The following is a 19,883-nucleotide window of genomic DNA, read 5'->3' as shown; positions in this document are numbered from 1 at the left end:
GCAGCATACTCTGGTGACTTGGAAACAACAGTAAAGGGGGAATATGAGCACATACATGCTACCTACAGATGTGCCACAGTGCACGCCTTGTTTTCCTTCCCACGCTTCCTTATATCTTATTTTTTAAATATTTTTATTGGAGTATAATTGCTTTACAATGGTGTGTTGCTTATACCTTTTTAAACGGGGGAATAATCTGCCAAACTCTTCCAGAAAAGCTGTTCACATTAAAAACCTTTGCTGTCAGGCTATATTTTTTTAGTGACTAGTAATATTTCACATATTTAAGTAGACGCTGAAGTAGATATATGCATTACCTTTCTTTTTCTCTTCAAAAATTATGGTAAAATACACATAACATAAAATTTACCATCTTAACCATTGTTAAATGTACAGTTCAATGGCTTAAGTACATTCACATTGTTGTGCAAGCATCATCACCTTCCATCTCCAGAGCTCTTTTCACCTTGCAAAACTGGAACTCTACACCCATTAAACAACAATTTCCCCTTGCCCTCTCCACCCAGCCCCTGACAACCACCATTCCACTTCCTGTCTATGAATCTGACTATTGAAGGTATCTCACATAAGTGAAATCATACAGTATTTTCGTGTCTGGCTCATTTCACTTAGTGTAATATGTCAGAACTTCCTTCCTTTATAAGGATGAATAATATTCCATTGTATGTATAAGCCGTGCACGTTACCTTTTAATTTTTATTTATTTATTTTTTAAAATATTTATTTATTTGGCTGCACTGGGATCTTTAGTTGCAACATGTGGGATCTTTAGTTGCGGCATGTGGGTTCTTAGTTGTGGCATGCATGTGGGATCTAGTTCCCTGACCAGGGATCAAACCCGGCCCCCTGCATTGGGAGTACGGAGTCTTAACTGCTGGACCACCAGGGAAGTCCCCACATTACCTTTTTAAAAATAACTTTTATCATAAGGCTAAGATAGGCTTATCTAAAATTTGAGTTAACTCCACTAATTTCTGGTTGACACGGGCATCTAAGAAAAGAGGCTATTTTCCCAACAGGGCTCTGACTCGAGATCTAAGAAGACGCTGGGGAGAAGGAGACCTAGCTGTAATCTCACACCAAAAGCTGGAGCTCCAGTTGCTTATTCCTGCCCTTGGTCCATCTTCATCAAAATCCCCCAGTTTAGACGGCAGTCTGTCTGAGGAATTCCTCAGAATAGTTGCTCCTAAGGAAGCGAACCATTGCAAGGTTCCCACCTGTTCTACGAAGTCCTTTCAGACTGATTTTGTCCTGGTACTTTCATAAAGGACTTGCCTGTTTATTTGACAAATGCGGGTATAACATTTAGTAACTAAGAATATTTCTCTCGAGGGTCACAAATAGTAAATGGAAGAGGAGTCCTTTATCACCACGGCCAGCTTCTCATAGCCCTTCATTAAACAGTATATTATATCCGGCCCATTCTTTGGGTTCATTCCCATCCTGGACAGTGAGTGAGCAAGAACGGGGCATGTGTGTGTGTGTGTGTGTGTGTGTGAGAGAGAGAGAGAGAGAGAGAGAGAGAGAGAAAGAGAGAGAGGGAGACCTGGCCTGTGGCCCAGGATTACAACTTACCCACTCTCAATCTGAATTCTACTCGCCTATTTGCCTTCCAGTCTCTAGGCAGGAAGCCAAATGTGTAGGCAAGTACAAAGTCACTAAATTATTTCATTTGGTTTGCAGATGGCTGGGGCTCGCTAGTTACAGAGTGAGTGTGCCTTTAGCATTTAATATTAGTGATAGGCTTTGCTCTCATTTTCCACGACCCCAATGGAGTCAGGAGCGTTGCCCTGCCCACAGTACAGCACAAGACTGAGCGGCTAACACAGAGCTCCCGAGAGCACAAGTAGCCACTGAAGGATTACAATTTGGTTTTAAATCAAGGATCATTTGATGCACCAAATGCAATTGTCAAGACATCGCCTATGTAGGAGCAATAAACACATTAGGAGTGAGTCAGTTTGGGGAATTTAAATAAAATCATGCAAAGTGCTTCCCTATTCACACGACAGGCACTGTCAAGAACTCTCTCTCTCTCTTTTTTTTTTGAATTTTATTTTATTTATTTTTTATACAGCAGGTTCTTATTAGTTATCTGTTTTATACATATTAGTGTATACACGTCAGTCCCAATCTCCCCATTCATCCCACCACCATCCGCCCCCCCTGCCACTTAAGAACTCTCTTATTTCAGTCTCCCACACCTCGTAAGGGCCTTCCGGGAAGGACCTCAGGCTTTTTTTGGTACACAGTTCCACAAACAAGTCTCATTCAAGAATATCGCATATGGTTTGAATCAGGCTTCTGGAAAACTGGCTTCAAGTTTGTGTTGCATAGCAACTCAATATGAGAGAGAGGAATCCTCAGCGATCTCTCACCAGATCCTGTGAATTAATTTTCATCCAGTGATGCCTTGTGCTCTGAAGTATATTGCTGGCTAGGAAATAGTGAATATTTATTAAACAAGTATGTTTAAAATGTATGGAAACCACAGCAGGGCGGAAAAAAATTACCGATCATCCCTGTCTGTACGGTTACATTTTTCTCAATGACCACTAGATGGCATGTCTCATATAGAATTAGAAAGTGCAGGACTAAAGTGTGCTCTGTTGCTAAAATCATCAAAATAAATAGTGACTGACTACATGATTTGATAAGAACAAAGTGCAGCCATGGGAGATGTTTGTGAGTTTTGTTATTTTCCATGGTGTTCAATGTTATGTGTATCTAACCTGGGGAGATACAAGATTACACACCAAACAACAAATCTGGTGCTTTGAGGCACATGGACAGGCAACCATCTCATACTTATTTATGATCCAAAGAGAACAGAATTGATCAAAATTATTAAAGAAAGAAAAGATAAAAACTTATGTTCTTACCCTATTTTTCTGACTAATTTTGGCTGGAGTCTGCGGGAAAACATGGGCAAAATATCATACTTACAGCATCTTGAAAACCGAAGAGCACCACCTGAACTTGACTAATGCCGTGGCTGTCAAAGTCCAGCTCCAGCTTCAGCTTGGACAGGGTGGTGGCTATGATCTTCCGGTCAGTGGACCTCACAAATTCTCCGAGGCTCGCGACGAGGGTTGTGATGTGCTCCCATTTTAGTTTGGGCTCTTCGGCCCCCTGTGAATAATAACCAATAATCTGTCGATCAGATGTATCTGTGCTGGATGTATCAGCCATGGGTCTGCCATCCCACAGCCGCTGCCAGAAGAACTGGGCTTAGAAATGCCCCCCTGCTAAGGGGAAAGACCATATTTGAACTATATGGCTCCTTCCCTGGCAAAAAAAAGAGAAATTATCAGACTTTGGGAGGAAAGGCACCTGCCCCATACATTGTCTAACAGTCATGTTATAGTCAGATAGACAAAGCTCTGCCCAAACAGGGACAGGCTGGGGCCATAAGATTCCACTCTCAGAAATTTTAACTGGGAGCTAAAGAGAGATTCAGCCATAGGCACTCAGGCTCAAAGTCTGCCCAGAGAGATAAGTCATAAAATAGGCGCAATGGGACTTCCCTGGCGGTCCAGTGGTTAGGACTTTGCCTTCTGATGCAGGGGGTGCAGGTTCAATCCCTGGTCGGGGAGCTAAGATCCCACATGCCTCACGGCCAAAAAACCAAAACATAAAATAGAAGCGATATTGTAACAAATTCAATAAAGACTTTAAAAATGGTCCACATCAAGAAAACTTTACAAAAATATAATAAAATAGGGGCAAGAGTACATCCAGTTATAAGGAAGGAAGGAAGCAGAAACAACTGAGTAGAGAATGATGATCAGTAGGGAGAGAAGTGGACGGACACAGCAATGGCACACCAAGTGGGCCAACAGCACCCGAGCCAGAGGAGAGATGTACAGACTCCTGGGACTTGAAGGCCCTTGGAATCACACTCTAGTTTCAGCCTGTGTGAGGCGCAGCTAGGCGCCGTGGTTGGAATTAACCTGAAAAGGCCACTTCCCTCATTGCTACGTGTGTCTGCCTACATGTCTGCAGTCCTTCAACTGCCCTTAAAGTGCGTCAATTCCTTGCAGTCAAAAGGGGCTCGCTTCAGACTCCGCCCGGGAAAACTTTCCCTACCCACTGATAAGGCAATTAGTTATAAGAACGGACCAAATGGATGACTTCACATATTAAAAATTAAATACAGTATTTAAACAAATTCCCTCCCTCAAGTTGAACTCTTTTTTTACTTTGAGCAAGGAACATTGCTTCCTTAAAGGAAACACAGTAGGATGTTATTTATCCTCATTTAACTTTAAGAAACAACTGGATTTTTATTATGCTCATTTCTATCTCATATTGCACATTTTGTTATTGCATCATTAAAATTAAATTCCTCAGCTGGGCTGTGAAAATTACAATTTCTAGGAGTCTCTTAAAATAAAAGAGAAATGTCCCATCAAGTTCTTTCTCTCAATATATTTTCATTTGGGAGCTCCCTCTCATGTTTATGTTTTGACGAGAAAAGATTATATTAAAAAGTTTGAAAACTGTCATTAAGGGAATATTTTAAAATCAGGCTGGGAACAATTATAAACTTTGTTTCTTTTCTTACCACGAACTAAATTACAACCAAAGTAAAGATTCATAGGCAATATCACAGTAACATGAAAATATGTTCACAAAGAGAAATGTGAGTTATTCAGAAATTGGAAGCTTATCTTAGTGAAAAATCAGTTACGTGTTTGCCAGCAGTTTAAATAGCAATCATTTTTTGGACATTAGCTTTGTTTTCACAACAGAAAAACATGCTGCTTCTGGTTTTTGGTGCCACTGCCCTACAAAGGAATGCTGTCTACCCTGGGAAATGTTCTTCTGTCTGGGATATTTCATCACGTACCTAATGGTTATTTCTGTTCTCATTCCTGCCTCCCCGTGTGCACTCATTAACGTGCCTTCATGAACAAGCATCTTAGGTACCAGGTGAGACTGATTCAGTATCAGAAAGTAGCATCTGACAGCGAGCCTTTCCTGAGCACCCAGAGGACCATCACAGATTCTCCTGCAAAGGGCCTCTCTCTTCTTTATCCCTTAAACTTCCTTAAAAATGGTGAGTGGATTTCAGAAGGATGTTACAGATTGAAAGGGCTTTCATGGGCCGCTTTGAGGACCTGACCAACATCTACCTTTCAGTCTTGTTCTAAAGGGTAGGCTTAAATGTAAAAATGTATCTATTAATAGAAATATTTAATACAATGAAAAGACTTATCTCCATCTGGTAGTAGAAGAAAATTAAAGATACTAGATAACTGTTATTAGCCTGCTTGATAATGATAATAATAACAATAATAGTTAACATTTGTGGAATACGTTCTATCATTATCTCAATGATTCATGATCTTAGTTACTCCTTATAGCAACCCTATGAGGTGAATACCATTGTTTCTTCTATTTTATGGATAAGGAAATTCAGCCTCAGAGAGGTTAAATAACTTGCTCAAATCACACAGCCTTTATGTGGGGGAACCAGGCCTCAAAGTCAAGTTGAGGCTGAACCCAAGCTCCTAATCATTACCTTCTATTGCCCCAATCAGCTGGATGAACCAGCAGTAACCTTGGGGCAGAAGCTGCTCTATCACAAGATCACCATGGGATGCCACAGGAAAGGGTTCATAGAGTCCCCAGCAGTACAGTCAGAAGCACCCTGTCTATCCCTTGACAATTCTGGATTTACTAAGTGATTCTGACCTCAGAATCACTTCTGGTCCCCACTGGTCACTTCAGGTTGGTGCACTGAGGCATGCCCTCTGACAGTCGCTTTTAAGTTTTTCTTCCCTTTCTCCTTTTTTTTTTTTTTTTTGCAGTACACGGGCCTCTCACTGTTGTGGCCTCTCCCGTTGCAGAGCACAGGCTCCAGACACGCAGGCTCAGTGGCCATGGCTCACGGGCCCAGCCGCTCCGCGGCATGTGGGATCTTCCCAGACCGGGGCATGAACCCGTGTCCCCTGCATCGGCAGGCGGACTCTCAACCACTGTGCCACCAGGGAAGCTCCCCTTTCTCCTTTTATAGAGAACATTCAAGCCTGCTTAAAAAACTAGGGAGTCATAAACACTTGAATAGGATTAACCAACTCCAAATTTAAGAATTTCAGCATGGTCATGAAACCTGCCAGGTTCTTTGCTGAGGGCTGGGACAACGACACTAACCAAGGCAGTCCCTGCCCTGATGGACCTACAGTCCAGCAGGGAGACAAAGAAAACCCCCAAAGAAGCAGATACTTTCTGTATTAGAAAAGCACACTCACTGGGGATGATTACGAGATTTAAGCAATCCCTGCGTTCTGTGTTTCTGACCTAAAACAGAAGCCTTCATTCCACAGTGGCTGCTGGTGATTCCCTCCCCCAACCCAAGCCCTGTCCCCTCCCCTGGTTTATGTTTCTCCCAGCACTTGTCACCCTCTGGTGTAGCAGTGGGGAGAGCAGTGTGGTACTTGACGGCACAGACCCTGGAGCCAGGCTGCCTATGTTCAAATCCCGACTCCATCACTTGGGGCTGCATGGCCTCGGTGAGTTACTCAACAACTCTGTGCCTCTGTGTCCTCATCTGCAAAATGAGGATACTAATAAAACTAGTGCCGTAGGACTATTGTCAAGAGGATTAAGTGAGCAGAGACACAGGAAATACTAAGAACAATATCTGGCCCATAGAAAGTGTTTGCTAGTATTACTATATATTTACCATATATAGAAACATATATGTAACACACATAGTATGTAGCAACATATAACTATATATTTAACTATATTTGTTACTATATATTCAACTACATGTTTACTGTGTTTTTATTGCTTTTCTTCCTCCACTAGAATGTCAGCTTCAATGGGATGCAGATGTTTTTTCTATTTTGCTCACTATAGTGTCCCCAGCACATAGAACAGTGCCTGGCATCTAGTAGATGCTCAATAAGTATTTGTTGAATGAATGACCTCCAATTACTGCCCAGTTGTTCCTTCCGTCTAAACTTGATTCCCCTTCTTATCTTACACCATCCGATTCTCAGTCCTTGAATGACCACAGTGAACAGACAGAAAGGCAAGAGTGACAGCTAAAGGTTCCAGACTGCTCCTGTCTCCTCCACCTCTCCAGATTCTTGCATGGCATCCTCAGCACTCATTCTACCTCCAACTCAGAGGCCTGGCTGCCCCTCAGCCCAGAGCACCTCCCTTCTGGGCCTCAGAGTCCCTGCTCGCTGGAGGCAGCTTCCCTTAAGGACCCAAGTCAGAGTTTTCCCAGAACCTGGAAATTTCAGTTCTCCCTGTACCCAGAGACCCTGCTGACACACACATGGCCTTTCAGCTCCTCCTACGGGATCTAACGATGTGAACACTACAGAATTCCTAAGGCGATGGAATCAGCAGAGAAACTTAGTGGGGTTCTGGAGACAAAGACAAGCAGGGGCTATAGAGCAAGAGCTGAGAAAGAGAGAGCCTGGCTCCCCTTACATCCCAATAAAAGCTGAGAACAGGTAAACTGCTAGACTGAGACTAAAACTTGACCCAATCCCTCCAGCTCCATCCATTTTTGCAGGTATTTTCCTAGGACAGAAGGGAGGGAAGAAGTTATGTGTCATCCACAATGATCAGAGAGGGACAGGTGGTGGCCACAGGTGCTAAAGCAGGTACACAAGTCCCCGACGCCAACAGAACTGAAAGAGGATGCAAGTGTCATGTCTGGGCCAAGCATGTCTGGGAGGTTTACACCCACAGGGGGCCTGAGCTTCTGCTCCAGGCACAGGAGGCATCACCTACAGCTTGGAGGCGGGGGAAACCCTATTTCCACTGGGGCAGAGTTCAGAGGGGATTCTTCCTCATTTCTGTAAACAGAATCCCAGGGAATACATTTTCCCAGGTATTATGGATGAAACAGTGCCATTCCCCCCACCCCCCAATTCATGTTTTTAAGCCTTAACCCCCAATGTGACCGTATTTGGAGACAGGGTCTTTAGGAGGTGATTAAGGTTAAGTGAGATCATAAGGGTGAGGCCCAAATCCAATAGGATTAGTGTTCTTATAAGAAGAGGAAGAGACACCAGGGGCACACAGAGAAAAAAGGGCAGGTGAGGACACAGCAAGAAAGTGGCCATCTGCAAGCCAAGGAAAGAGGCCTCAGGAGAAACCAAACCTGCCAACACCTTGCTTTTAAACTTCCAGTTTCCAGAATCGTGAGAGAGAAATTTCTGTTGTTTAAGCTACTGGGTCTAAGGTATTTTGTGACGGCAACTTAGCAAACAAATACTTCAGGGAAAAAGAATTTGACTGACCAGCTTTGTTTTTCCATAGCACGAATGGCCTCCTAGCACGCCAGATAATTTACTTATTATTGCCCATCACCTTCCATCTAATTGTAGCCCTCCAAGCACAGGGGTCTCTGTTGAATTTGTGATGTTTCCCAAATGCTCAGAGGAGCCAATGGCAGGTACCCTCATGCTAATATCAGAATTAGCAATTCACATGGCTCAGTGCATGTTTATTGACTGAATGAATAAACAAATGAATGAAGGGTGAAAAGGTGTGTAGGGACCAGCTGGAACTTCATCAACATGAAAATTTTGCTGCTGACTTAAAAATAGCTTATGTTCAAAAACCCAGTTTCTGTGTTAGGGATCTGCCTATCCCTGGGGTAGGTTTGTTTTATCATGAGGAGAGCAGCAGCTTCCTCATGTCTTCACATCACGTGTGACAGTTCCAAGTGGTTATAACACTGTTAAAATAGGGGAAATGAAGTCTCCATGAGGGGTTTTACCTGAGCCAAAGATTCCATTAAGTTTCTCACAACTTTGTCTTGGTCTTCCGTCAGGATCCTGTGAAGCGTGGCCCGTCTCTCACTGTCCTTCCTCAGCATAAAGAATCCGGAATCTTTTTCTTCAGGAGAAGGTGGAGCGCTGTGGTCTTCAAAATTTTCGTCAGGGATGCTGCAATAATTCAGACAGCACAAATCACAATTTTCTTCACAAAATGACACACAACATACTTCTCTCACCCAAAACAAGCCAGGTCTTTACCCAAGAAAGAGCGTCCGTATTCCTCTGACATCTTTTTCTCCGCAGGATTTGGCTCTTGTTTTGAAAGAGAAGGGATCCACCTTTAACTCCGTGTCTGGAGAAACTGAGCCGTACTCACTGCTACTGCTGGTGTCCTCCACCAGGACAGGCACTGGCAGGGAGATGCTCCTAAGATACTCTGCGTGTCACGAGAGGGGGAAGGAGACGATTAATGCTTCTAAGAACGTGCACACACGGACACACCTATTGAAAGACAGCAAGATTATTTGTCAAGGGTCTCGTTTCAGTGAGTAGCAAAATTACGCTTCGTAAGAGGCTGGTCGTGGGACCACGGTGCCTCCCAATGCTCAGTGTAACCCATGCAGGGGGTCGGCGAGGAAAGGGCCTCCTGGGCTCTGAAAGGAGTATCTCAGGGATGTGAAACTGCAGGAAGCACCAGGCCCAGCATTTCTGGGTTCTGAGCCCTTCGTTTTTATTGTCCTCCTATTTGGAAGGTCATTGATGAGTCTTAGTTTTCATATCTATAAAATAAAGGACCAGATTCATAATTTGTAAACTGTGTGCCTCAGAAGTTTAAGGTTCACCTGTTTCTTGGGGCTGCCTTGGATGGGGTGAGTGAGTAGGATTCTGTGATTCTAGAACAGAGGTTCCAACCCTGTTTTTCCTGAAACAAATATGTTCTTTCAGTCATATATCAGGGCTCTGCTTAAGGATTCATATTTAAAAAAAAGGTTCTTTACTAAACACAGATTTTGGAAACTAATGGACTAGATGATCTCTTAGGTCTTTCCCAGTTCTCAGTCATTATGATTCTATAACAAATGTAAGCTTTTATTTTATTTTGATGGATGCTGTACTGGCACAATAGGAGGTGCCTACATTTCATCAAATACTGGTTTTAAAATAAGTAATTTTTGCCAGAAACATCTTTATCAAGCAAATCAATGTCTCAGGCCAAGAGGGCAGAATAGAAAGGGATGGGTCACTGGGAGATTAAAAAAACATCCAGAGAATTCAGGAGGCCTGGAAGAAGTTCTGAGAGAGGAGGAACAGGAGGGTTTTTAGGAAAAGGAGAGGGGAGGGCTTCCCTGGTGGCACAGTGGTTGAGAGTCCACCTGCTGATGCAGGGGACGCGGGTTCATGCCCCGGTCCAGGAGGATTCTACATGCCGCAGAGCGGCTGGGCCCGTGAGCCATGGCCGCTAAGCCTGCACGTCCGGAGCCTGCGCTCCGCAACGGGAGAGGCCGCAGCAGTGAGAGGCCTGTGTACCGCAAAAAAACAAAAAAAAAAAAGGAGAGGGGACTTTTGGACTGTGGTCTACAATAACCACCTATGGCAGTTGCTAAGCATCTCACATGTGTAATCGTTTTTAATAGTTACAAAGACCCATGGGCAGGTTGTCTAACTGAATCCACTGGACAGATGAGGTGACTAAGGGTAAGTCATTTCCAAGGTCCCCCAGTTAATGCATGAACCCAGCTCTGACCCCAGTGCCCATCCTCTTAATTCTGACTCTATAAAATCTTAAGATTCTAAAATATCTTTTTTTTTTGGCTGTGCAGCACGTGGGATCTTAGTTCCCCAATCAGGGATCGAACCTGTGCCCCGTGCAGTGGAAGCGCAGAGTCTTAACCACTGGACTGCCGGGAAGTCCTTTAAGATTCTAAAATATCTTAAGTTAGACTCTAAAGCCAGAGCAGAGTCCCCAATGCTCTTGAGTCATCCTGAGTGCAGAGCGGGGAGGGCGCGTGGGAAAGGTGACCCAGAGTTGAGCAGGTGGACACCTTCCATCTCACGCTTGTTCTAAGGCACATGCTCACCGAGAGGGCTTGTGGGCAAAACTGTCAGCTTAAATTCTCTCTCTCTAGCTCTCTCTTGCCAAGTGTGTATAGTTGAGTTCACATAATTTAAATATGTGCGTGATGAGAATGTTTCCTAAAACAAAAACCGACCCATATGGAAGGGATAAAGCTATCATGCATTGAGCTTCTGGGCATGGCTCCAGCCTCTTTTGGTATATATTTTTTATTTTGTTCTCAGAACTAAATCTGTGAAGTAGGTACTGTTCTCAACATAGAATGCCTGATGAAACAAGTAAATTGCTGCCTGTCACGTATTTAGAAAGTGGCTCAGTTGGGATCAGAACCAACTTCCAACTAAGTCCAAAGTGAATCAACTTCTGCTTAAGTCCAAAGTCAGTGCCCATTTTATGACACCAAAAACAGGCTGGTCGGGAGGCTGTGGCGCACCCCGGGTCCACCTTGTGAAACGCAGTGACTGCCTTCCAGCGTCTAGGCTGCTTGTGGAGAAAGGAAGAAAGGGAGGGGCTTCTCTTCACAGAGTTCTCCTTGACTCTCAGAATTGATGGAGGAATCTGGAAAGGCTGTGGCCAAGAAACCCCAATTACTGGGCCTCTTCTCTGGGCCAAGGCACCTTAAGGAGCCTTAAGGAACCTGCAAAAGACTGCCCCTGGCCTGTGGGAGAATGCACACGACGCTCACAGTGAACAATTAAGCCCCCTGCCTACGTGATCAACAGCTCATCCAACTTAGGAAAAGCCAAAGCCATGGTCATTTCTTTCCTGTTCCTTGAAATGCATTAGTTGATCTTCCTAGAGCAAATTTACCTTCCCAGTTATGATCTGCAAAGGCCAATATTAAAAATCACAACTTGTCCTGACCAACTAAATCCAGAGAGAACATAGGACGCCAAAGCTGACAGAGGAAGGTGTCTGGCATTGAAATTTTCCACAAGAAATCCATTAGGTGGCCAACTGGCTCCTCAATAAGAAAGTATGGACTCCTCTCAAATTGAAGATTTCAAAAACAGTCACCATCTTCCATTTAGGGAGGAACAATGGAAGCCTCTCTCATGAAGGAGAAAGGTGAGGGGTTTTCTGAAGGAAGGAACCCAGCCAGGCTTGCAGCCACACATCCTTAGTACCCAGAGGAGCCCCTCCATGTAAGCAAGGAACAGAGGATGAGGCTCTTTGACAGGCAACCTAGAGCTTAACTGTGATGTACCAAGCTTCAGCTCAATGGACAATATAAAAATAAACTCACCATTCGATCCAGCTGAAAGAGCTGTGGAAAGAAAAGCAAACACAGCAACATAAGCACGCGTTGGGTGTGTTGTTAAACTAAGAAATCAACAAAAAATGAAGTGAATGCTTGAAATGGGATTGATGTCCTTTCCAGACATTCAGTCTGCCCATGTCATCCCACATAATCCCCAAAAATGCTAACAACAAACAAATCATTTGCTTGTTTTTTTTTCTGAAATGAGTTATGGAAATTATTACAAAAAGACAATTTATATTTTTACACTGCTATTTTATTTATAACTGGCGATCTTCTCCTTTTTTTTTTTTTGAGGGGGGGGTTAATTATTCAGAAAGATAGTCTCCTCTAAGAGGCAATGAGTATTTTCTACTACCTAAAATTGAAAGAACGTATTATCTAGATGGCTTAGAAGTTTAACAGCTCTGTAATAGCCCTATAGCCCATCTGTGGTAATTTGGAGTTTCAGCTTGAAAAGTCTACATTTCACCCCTTTAATTTTGATCTTTGTATCACCAATGCTAGTACATAGATGCTTATATTCTAGTTCCCTACTAACCATGTGATGGAAGATTATTATGTGTGAGGCCCTAGCATTTGTGAAACTGATGGTAACACTGCTTCCTGACCAGTTTTCAGTGATGTCTTTAAGCAAATTAGCTTACTTCTGGAAAAATCTTCCACCTTAAAAGTTTAGGATTTAGTGACTCTGACCTATACCCCCTTCAAGGCAACGACATACCTGAAAGCTTAGGTTGTGTCTTTTTCTTTTTGCTTGAAACTTTTAAGAAATCATCCATAAGCAAGTCGTTAGCACAGTCTCTCTTGTCAGGGTCTGGTTCAAAACATTTCAATATGAACGCTTTGGCCTCTGCCGACATGGACTCTGGGATCTCCGGGTGGACTTTAAACATTCCCACCTAAGACACAGCACAACGTGACTTCTGAGTGACCATCTTATCCCATGGGCTCTGGGTTGCATAACCTGGTCACCTAATGCAACAAGCTCCTTTATCATATACTACAAATTCATGGCTTTTCTCAAAGTGAGACAGGACTTGTTTTCTGTAGGTTATGGAAAGTTTCCAGAGCACTTTTGTAAGTTTATCAATGACACAGGCATAGTAATTAGCTTAAGATAGTAGACAGCAGCACTATAAAGTAATAATTCAGTCCTCAAAGTTTTGTGCTTGGCTTTTCCATTTATGAGATTCACTGAATACTCCCAGCAACCCAGTGGATTAAATATTATCCCTGTTACAGCAATGAGAAAAATAACCTCACGGGTGTGAGGTTATATGCTTATGAAAAGGCAGATCTGGTATTTGAACCTTCATTTGTTTGGCTTAAAGCATATGTTGTTTCTCCTGTGCCATGGTTTGTGAATGTCTTCCCTGTCTCAAATTGCCTACATTAAAAGAGATATTTAAAAATACTTAAAATTGGGACTTCCCTGGTGGCACAGTGGTTAAAAATCCACCTGCCAATGCAGGCGACACAGGTTCGAGCCCTGGTCCAGGGAGATACCACATGCCACGGAGCAACTAAGTCCATGTGCCACAACTACTGAGCCTGCACACTAGAACCCGTGAGCCACAACTACTGAGCCCGCATGCCACAACTACTGAAGCCCGCGTGGCTAGAGCCCGTGCTCTGCAACAAGAGAAGCCACCACAATAAGCCTGCGCACCGCAACGAAGAGTAGCCTCCACTCTCCGTAACTAGAGAAAGCCCGCGCAGCAATGAAGACATAATGCAACGAAAAATAAATAAATAAAATAAATACATTTATAAAAATAAATAAAAATACTTAAAATTAAACAGTTTTTCTATAACAATGAGAACTTTCTTCTCATTGACGTCATTCTAATTTTTTTTCAGTAATGTTTTCATGTATTTAGTACAGAGAAAACTTCCTAAGGAAATCTTCTTTGTTATTAAATAGCTTATATGAATTTATTATTATATAGATAATAAGATATAATTATCTGTAATAATTATAAAGCCTTTACTATGTGTCAGACACTGTTCTAAGTGCTTTGCACATATTGTCTTATCCACTCCTCAAAGCCCTTTTATTAGATAGGTACTATTTTTATACCATTTTATAGATGAGGAAACTGAGACACAAGAAGGTTAAGTAATTTACCTAAAGTCATCAAATAGTTTGACTGTGTCAGAGCCTGGATTCAAACTGTGCCAGAGTATGCTATCTCATCTAAAGCATGTTGTATAATAATCCCGGCACCGTGTGGGTAACAGAGGAGCATTTCAGAGTGAAGTCCTAGAGACTGGTGAAAACTTGAAAGACTGGCCAAGAAGAGAAAGACATCCATTCAGGTCCAGAAAGGCAGCTCCCTGAGCAGCTCTCATTGTTCTTTCAGGTTTGGTTACACTACTATTTCTGTATCAGCAGTAGCCTATCATATTGTCTCTTAAAGTAAACCAAGCTTTGTACAAACACAGAAGGGTATGTACTACGTGGTCCCTCATAAGAGGCTATTCACAAACGGAGTAAGTACTAGAAACACGATCAGTGGCAGGGAAAGGAATAACAAATTATGATCAAAAGTCCGATGCCTTAGAGAATAGCAGACATGTGAGCTTTACTTTTGGGAAACAGGTGTTCCGCTTAATGTTCCTCTGGCTTGGTGGAGTGGCAGGTGAGGACTACAGGGATTCATGGGCAGGTCATTGTTTGCCCGGGACCCGGATGCTGAAGCTGTGGCCCCTGGGCTCTCTCAGGCCTATTTGCATATCATGTGCTCCCTATTTGCATATCATGTGCTCCCTATTTGCATATCATGTGCTCCCTATTTTGAGAGATGGAGCTGCTTCATTTCCCACCCCCAAAACAGTTACTAAAGGGCAAATGAACAGGCTAGAAGAGTAGATAGATGAGAATAAGTTTGATGTACTTAAAATAGAAACTATGCCCTTTTATCTACGGAGCCTTCAAACTATTATGATAGTGGAGTAAAGGAAAACATGTCTTTAATACCTAAATGGAGAAAACATGTTTTTATATCTCCCTCAGTGGAAGATTTTTCAGACTGTGTTTCCCAAAGAGCTTAAATCATCTTCTGTGGAGTGATGTGTTATTTATACTGCATTGTGAAAGGGCAGTCACAGGAAGTTGCACTGAATCTCACTTTATAGTTGGGAAAACTAATGTGGAGAGAGATGCTCCATGTGAGGCAGAGGTGCTGACCAGGGGGAGTGAATCTTGAACTTTATATCCTAGATTGTGCTTACTTAGGCGCCTTTCATTTTACCTAAAAAAATATGACATATGCACATGGAACATCCAGGAGCTATGAAGAGCTTTAACCACTGGTTTTTAAGACATTTAAGACATATGAAATGTGACCTTGAACATAGCTGCTTGTGGTTCCCCCAGTTCATAAAAGGGTGGTTTTCCAGTGGCCATTTCAATGATGGTGCAGCCCAAAGACCAAATGTCTGCTGCTTTCCCGTAGCCTCTTGGTCCTTTATCTATTATTTCTGGTGCCATATACTGAAGGGTACCTGCACATAATTCAAACACAGTTACACGTTAAAAAGAGAAAACAGATGAACACCTAATGACAGTTTCAATTTCTTTATATAAATAAGGTAACTTTAAAAGCATGATTCGAAAAAAAAAAAAGCACGATTCGGGTCTTAATAGCTCATCTTTGAATTCCAGTTTTTTATGCTGTTAATAAAAAGGGGAAATAGCAGTTTTCATAATGGATTTCATTGGTGACATAAAAACAGCATAGTAATATTATCTGTTTACAAATAGACACTTTCTCCTTTCCTAGATAGTTGATTATAATTGAGGCATTATTTCATTGGGACCTCTTAGAAACTTCTAACAATCATTTGAGAATAACAGAAAATATATCAACACACATTTTTCTGCAATCAGTTTTTCAAATACATGAAGACTCCCTTTATGTATACTTCTAATCTTTTCCAGGAAAAATTTAGGTCATTCATCCATTTCCTTAGTCTGTTATTTCTCAGTTCCTGATTGAATGCTCAGTTCTTCTGTTTTCATTCTCATCTCTTAATCATGAAAGCATGAAGATTCTGAAAGTCACTGTTAAAAATAATGTAAATAGGGGCTTCCCTGGTGGCGCAGTGGTTTAGAATCTGCCTGTTAATGCAGGGGACACGGGTTCGAGCCCTGGTCTGGGAGGATCCCACATGCTGCGGAGCAACTAGGCCCGTGAGCCACAACTACTGAGCCTGTGCGTCTGGAGCTTGTGCTCCGCAACGAGAGGCCGCGATAGTGAGAGGCCCGCACACCGCGATGAAGAGTGGCCCCCACTTGCCACAACTAGAGAAAGCCCTCACACAGGAATGAAGACCGAACACAGCAAAAATAAATAAATTAATTAATAAACTCCTACCCCCAATATCCTCTAAAATATATATATATATATAATAATAATAATAATGTAAATAATTTTGGGTGTACGTTATTCTGTAAATCTAACATACGTGGCTTCTGTTGTGAGCCTGTGGTCCACGGATAACAAGATTTAATGGGTCAAAGACAGGTCATGAGCCATCAGTATAGACAAATCACCAGAGTTTAGAAGAATAGAAAGAAAAAGAGAGGAGATTTAAAAGGCTTCATGGAATCAGAGAGTCATAGAGTGTGGTATGACGCAAAGAGCATTAAGTGGGGGCCAAGAAATCCGGCTCTAGTTCCGGCTTCGTATATCCCAAGTGGACACTCAATTGCAATTGTCTCATTGGCTCAAACTAGAGGCTAAATTTATACGTCTAACCTGCAGTGATTTCTCAAAGTCCAGCAATGAGTCAAGAGTGTGAACAGGAACAGATAATTGCATATCCCTGGTTTCTGATATACTCACACAAATGATATAACCCATCCAAGATGCCATAATGAATTATTTCAAGTTCTGAGGCATTTGCCAAAAGAGCCACTTCAGTATTTTCTGATTCATAACCAAAGTGACAGACATTTTGATAAATACAGGCAACAACTTTTATGAATGCCCCATGCCTGATTTATAGGTGAAAACTGCTACACAAATGTCCTCTAAACAGTTCCTATAAAATCCACTATCAAAGGCTAGAAACTGGCTGTGTTTATAAAAATAAGGAGGGCTTCCCTGATGGTGCAGTGGTTGACAGTCCGCCTGCCAATGCAGGGGACATGGGTTCGTGCCCCGGTCCGGGAAGATCCCACGTGCCGCGGAGCGGCTGGGCCTGTGAGCCATGGCCGCTGAGCCTGCGCGTCTGGAGCCTGTGCTCCACAACGGGAGAGGCCACTACAGTGATAGGCCCGCGTACCGCAAAAACAAAAATAAAAATAAGGAAAAGTATATTATTTTTGTCACATATTGTCATTTTGCCAGGTTTATCTTCCAGACCTCATCATTACATGACAGTAGCTCATGTTCACAGTCATATACGACTCCACACGCCTGCTCTCAGCTTAAATCAGTAACATTACTGGAGGAAAGCATTTCTCCTGGCGAAGGATAAGGTAACCACGCTCCTCAAATCACTACCCTTAGTAGAAAACTGTTATGATTTCTCTTCATTGATAGCTTCCCCCAAAGTGATCATTTTTTACAATGTAAATAAAATCAAGTGATTGTTTAGAAAATATGCGTTGAAGTCTACCACTCTTTTTATATCTCTGGATCTAAAATAGACTTAATGAAAGACTTTAAGCTGTACTAACATCTCAGCAGGAATTACAATTGACCAAAAATATAGTGAATTTAAAAAACTGGACAATTCAAGAAATATATAAACAATGAATTATGCAATGTTTTTATTCATCAGATGGTATTTCAAAGAGCAATATCTGCCAATTGTATTAATTATCCCCCATCGAGCAGGTGCCTAAAAAAGCAGGCTTAGTCCTGTGTTCCTATCTGCTCTCCTTACTCCACAAGCACATGACACACTATTTTATAGAAAGAGATTTATAGAGTGGGATAATGAAGATCAAGCCAATATGAACATTAGCCCAAGGAAAACAAGTGAGAGTATTAACTCTAAAACCCATAGCTCATATATCTTCATATCTTCAAAATAAAAAATTACTTTAAAATAATCTGTTTTAGAATTTCTTTGCCACTGCAACCACCCAGGGAGCCACTACAAGTTAGTGGTTAAAAGCTTAAACTTTGATGTCACACTACATCCACTCATTCATTTAGCAGGTCTATACTGAGGGTCTACTATACTGAGGCCAGGCACTTAGAATATAGCAGTGGCTGAAACAGGCAAAAATTCCTGGGCTTGTAGAGCTTACATTTTTGCAGTGGGAGACAGACAATAAACTATAGTACAATAAATAAATAAATAAATTATATAAATGTTAGTAAGTGATGTGTTAAGAAAAAAAAAGCAGGGGATGACGATCAGAAGTGCCCAGGGGGCTTCCCTGGTGGCGCAGTGGTTGAGAGTCCGCCTGCCGATGCAGGGGACACGGGTTCGTGCCCCGGTCCGGGAAGATCCCACATGCTGCGGAGTGGCTGGGCCCGTGAGCCATGGCTGCTGAGTCTGCGCGTCCAGAGCCTGTGCTCCGCAACGGGAGAGGCCACAACAGCGAGAGGCCCGCAAACCGCAAAAAAAAAAAAAAAAAAAAAAAGAAGTGCCCAGGGAAGGGCTGCCATGTAAACAGGGCAATCACAGGCCTCACTGAGATGACATCCGAGTTAAGGTTTGAAGGAGGTGAGGGACTTAGCCAGGCAGAGAGTTGGGAGAAGAGTGTTATAGAAGGAAAAGCATGTGCAAAGGCCCTGCAGCAGGACCCCGCCTGGTGTAATGAAGGAAGTGCAGGAAGGCCTGTGCAAGGTGGGAAGGATAGGAAGTGGGTCTAAAAGGTAACGGACTCTGAGTAGGTCTGAGCCTTGTCCATCATTGTAAGGACTTTGGTGTCTACTTACTCAAAAAATAGAAAGCCATTGAGGTCTTTGAGTGATAGGGCTTGAATTATGTTTTTACAGGATTGCTCTGGTCGTGGTGTTGAGGGAAGACCGTAGGGGCAAGAGTGGAAGCAGGGAGAACAGGCTATTGAGGTCATGCAGGTGAGGTGGGAGCTGTGGAAGGAGGCAGGAACTGGTCCAAATTTGGACACATTTTGAAGGCAGAGCCAATAGGTTTCCTTGGTGGATTGAGTTGAAGCGTGAGAAAAGAGAGGCACCATGGATAACTCTAAGTTTGGAGTGGCCAATCGAGACAGAGAAGAGGGTGGGTGGAACAGGTTTCGGGGAGAAGCTAATTCATTCCATTTGGCATGTTAAGTCTAGTTGAATTGCAGCTCTTTTCCTTACTAGATTTGTGACCTCAGGCAAGTTACTTAACCTCTTTGAACCTTAATTCTCTCACCATAGACTGGGAAAATGATACCTAAGGATTAGGGCTGATATATGAATTTCAATGAAATAACATATAATGCACTTAACAGGGATGCAGTAAGCGCACCACAGGGAGTAGTTGCTGCTGCCTTCCCTCTCACCAAATCACGAAGAAGTCACACAGGTCACCGTCTTTCAACTCAATTCATCAGAGGTTGCCTATACCTGTGCCTTGGCCAGCACTGAGTTAAGTGCTGTGAGGCCTGCACACCCCAGGCCCTCGTGATCAGCGCTGGAGACAGACCCACGCATATGTGTCACACACATCACATCATGAGAGGTCAGTGCAAGCAGTCCAAGCAAAGGGGTCCTGGAGGACTGCTTTACTACAACTTCTCTGGCGATTAAAAAAAAATGTTTTAAAGATAAGCAGCAGATAGTAAATTAACACC

At 42.7% G+C, this 19,883-nt stretch overlaps 1 protein-coding gene across 4 annotated transcripts in view; it reads right to left on the bottom strand.

The window, feature by feature from the left end:
* Positions 1-19,883, bottom strand: part of MAP3K5 (mitogen-activated protein kinase kinase kinase 5) — a 212,996-nt gene that overhangs the window by 19,663 nt on the left and 173,450 nt on the right. For all 4 annotated transcript variants that reach the window (XM_027085523.1, XM_027085499.1, XM_027085508.1 and 1 more), the window contains exons 19-24: positions 15,465-15,622; positions 12,837-13,014; positions 12,098-12,118; positions 9,036-9,213; positions 8,777-8,945; positions 2,968-3,153 (exon numbers count right to left, since the gene is read on the bottom strand). In XM_027085523.1, coding sequence (XP_026941324.1) covers positions 2,968-3,153; positions 8,777-8,945; positions 9,036-9,213; positions 12,098-12,118; positions 12,837-13,014; positions 15,465-15,622 — 890 coding nt within the window. The remainder of the gene's footprint in view (positions 1-2,967; positions 3,154-8,776; positions 8,946-9,035; positions 9,214-12,097; positions 12,119-12,836; positions 13,015-15,464; positions 15,623-19,883) is intronic.

Source organism: Aethalodelphis obliquidens, unplaced genomic scaffold (genome assembly GCF_003676395.1).
Source record: "Aethalodelphis obliquidens isolate GAN/ISIS:26980383/991018 unplaced genomic scaffold, ASM367639v1 scaffold3, whole genome shotgun sequence".
NCBI classification, from domain to species: Eukaryota; Metazoa; Chordata; class Mammalia; order Artiodactyla; family Delphinidae; genus Aethalodelphis; species Aethalodelphis obliquidens.
The sequence above is the reverse complement of the archived record's forward strand: the minus strand, read 5'-3'. Positions and strand labels throughout refer to the sequence as shown.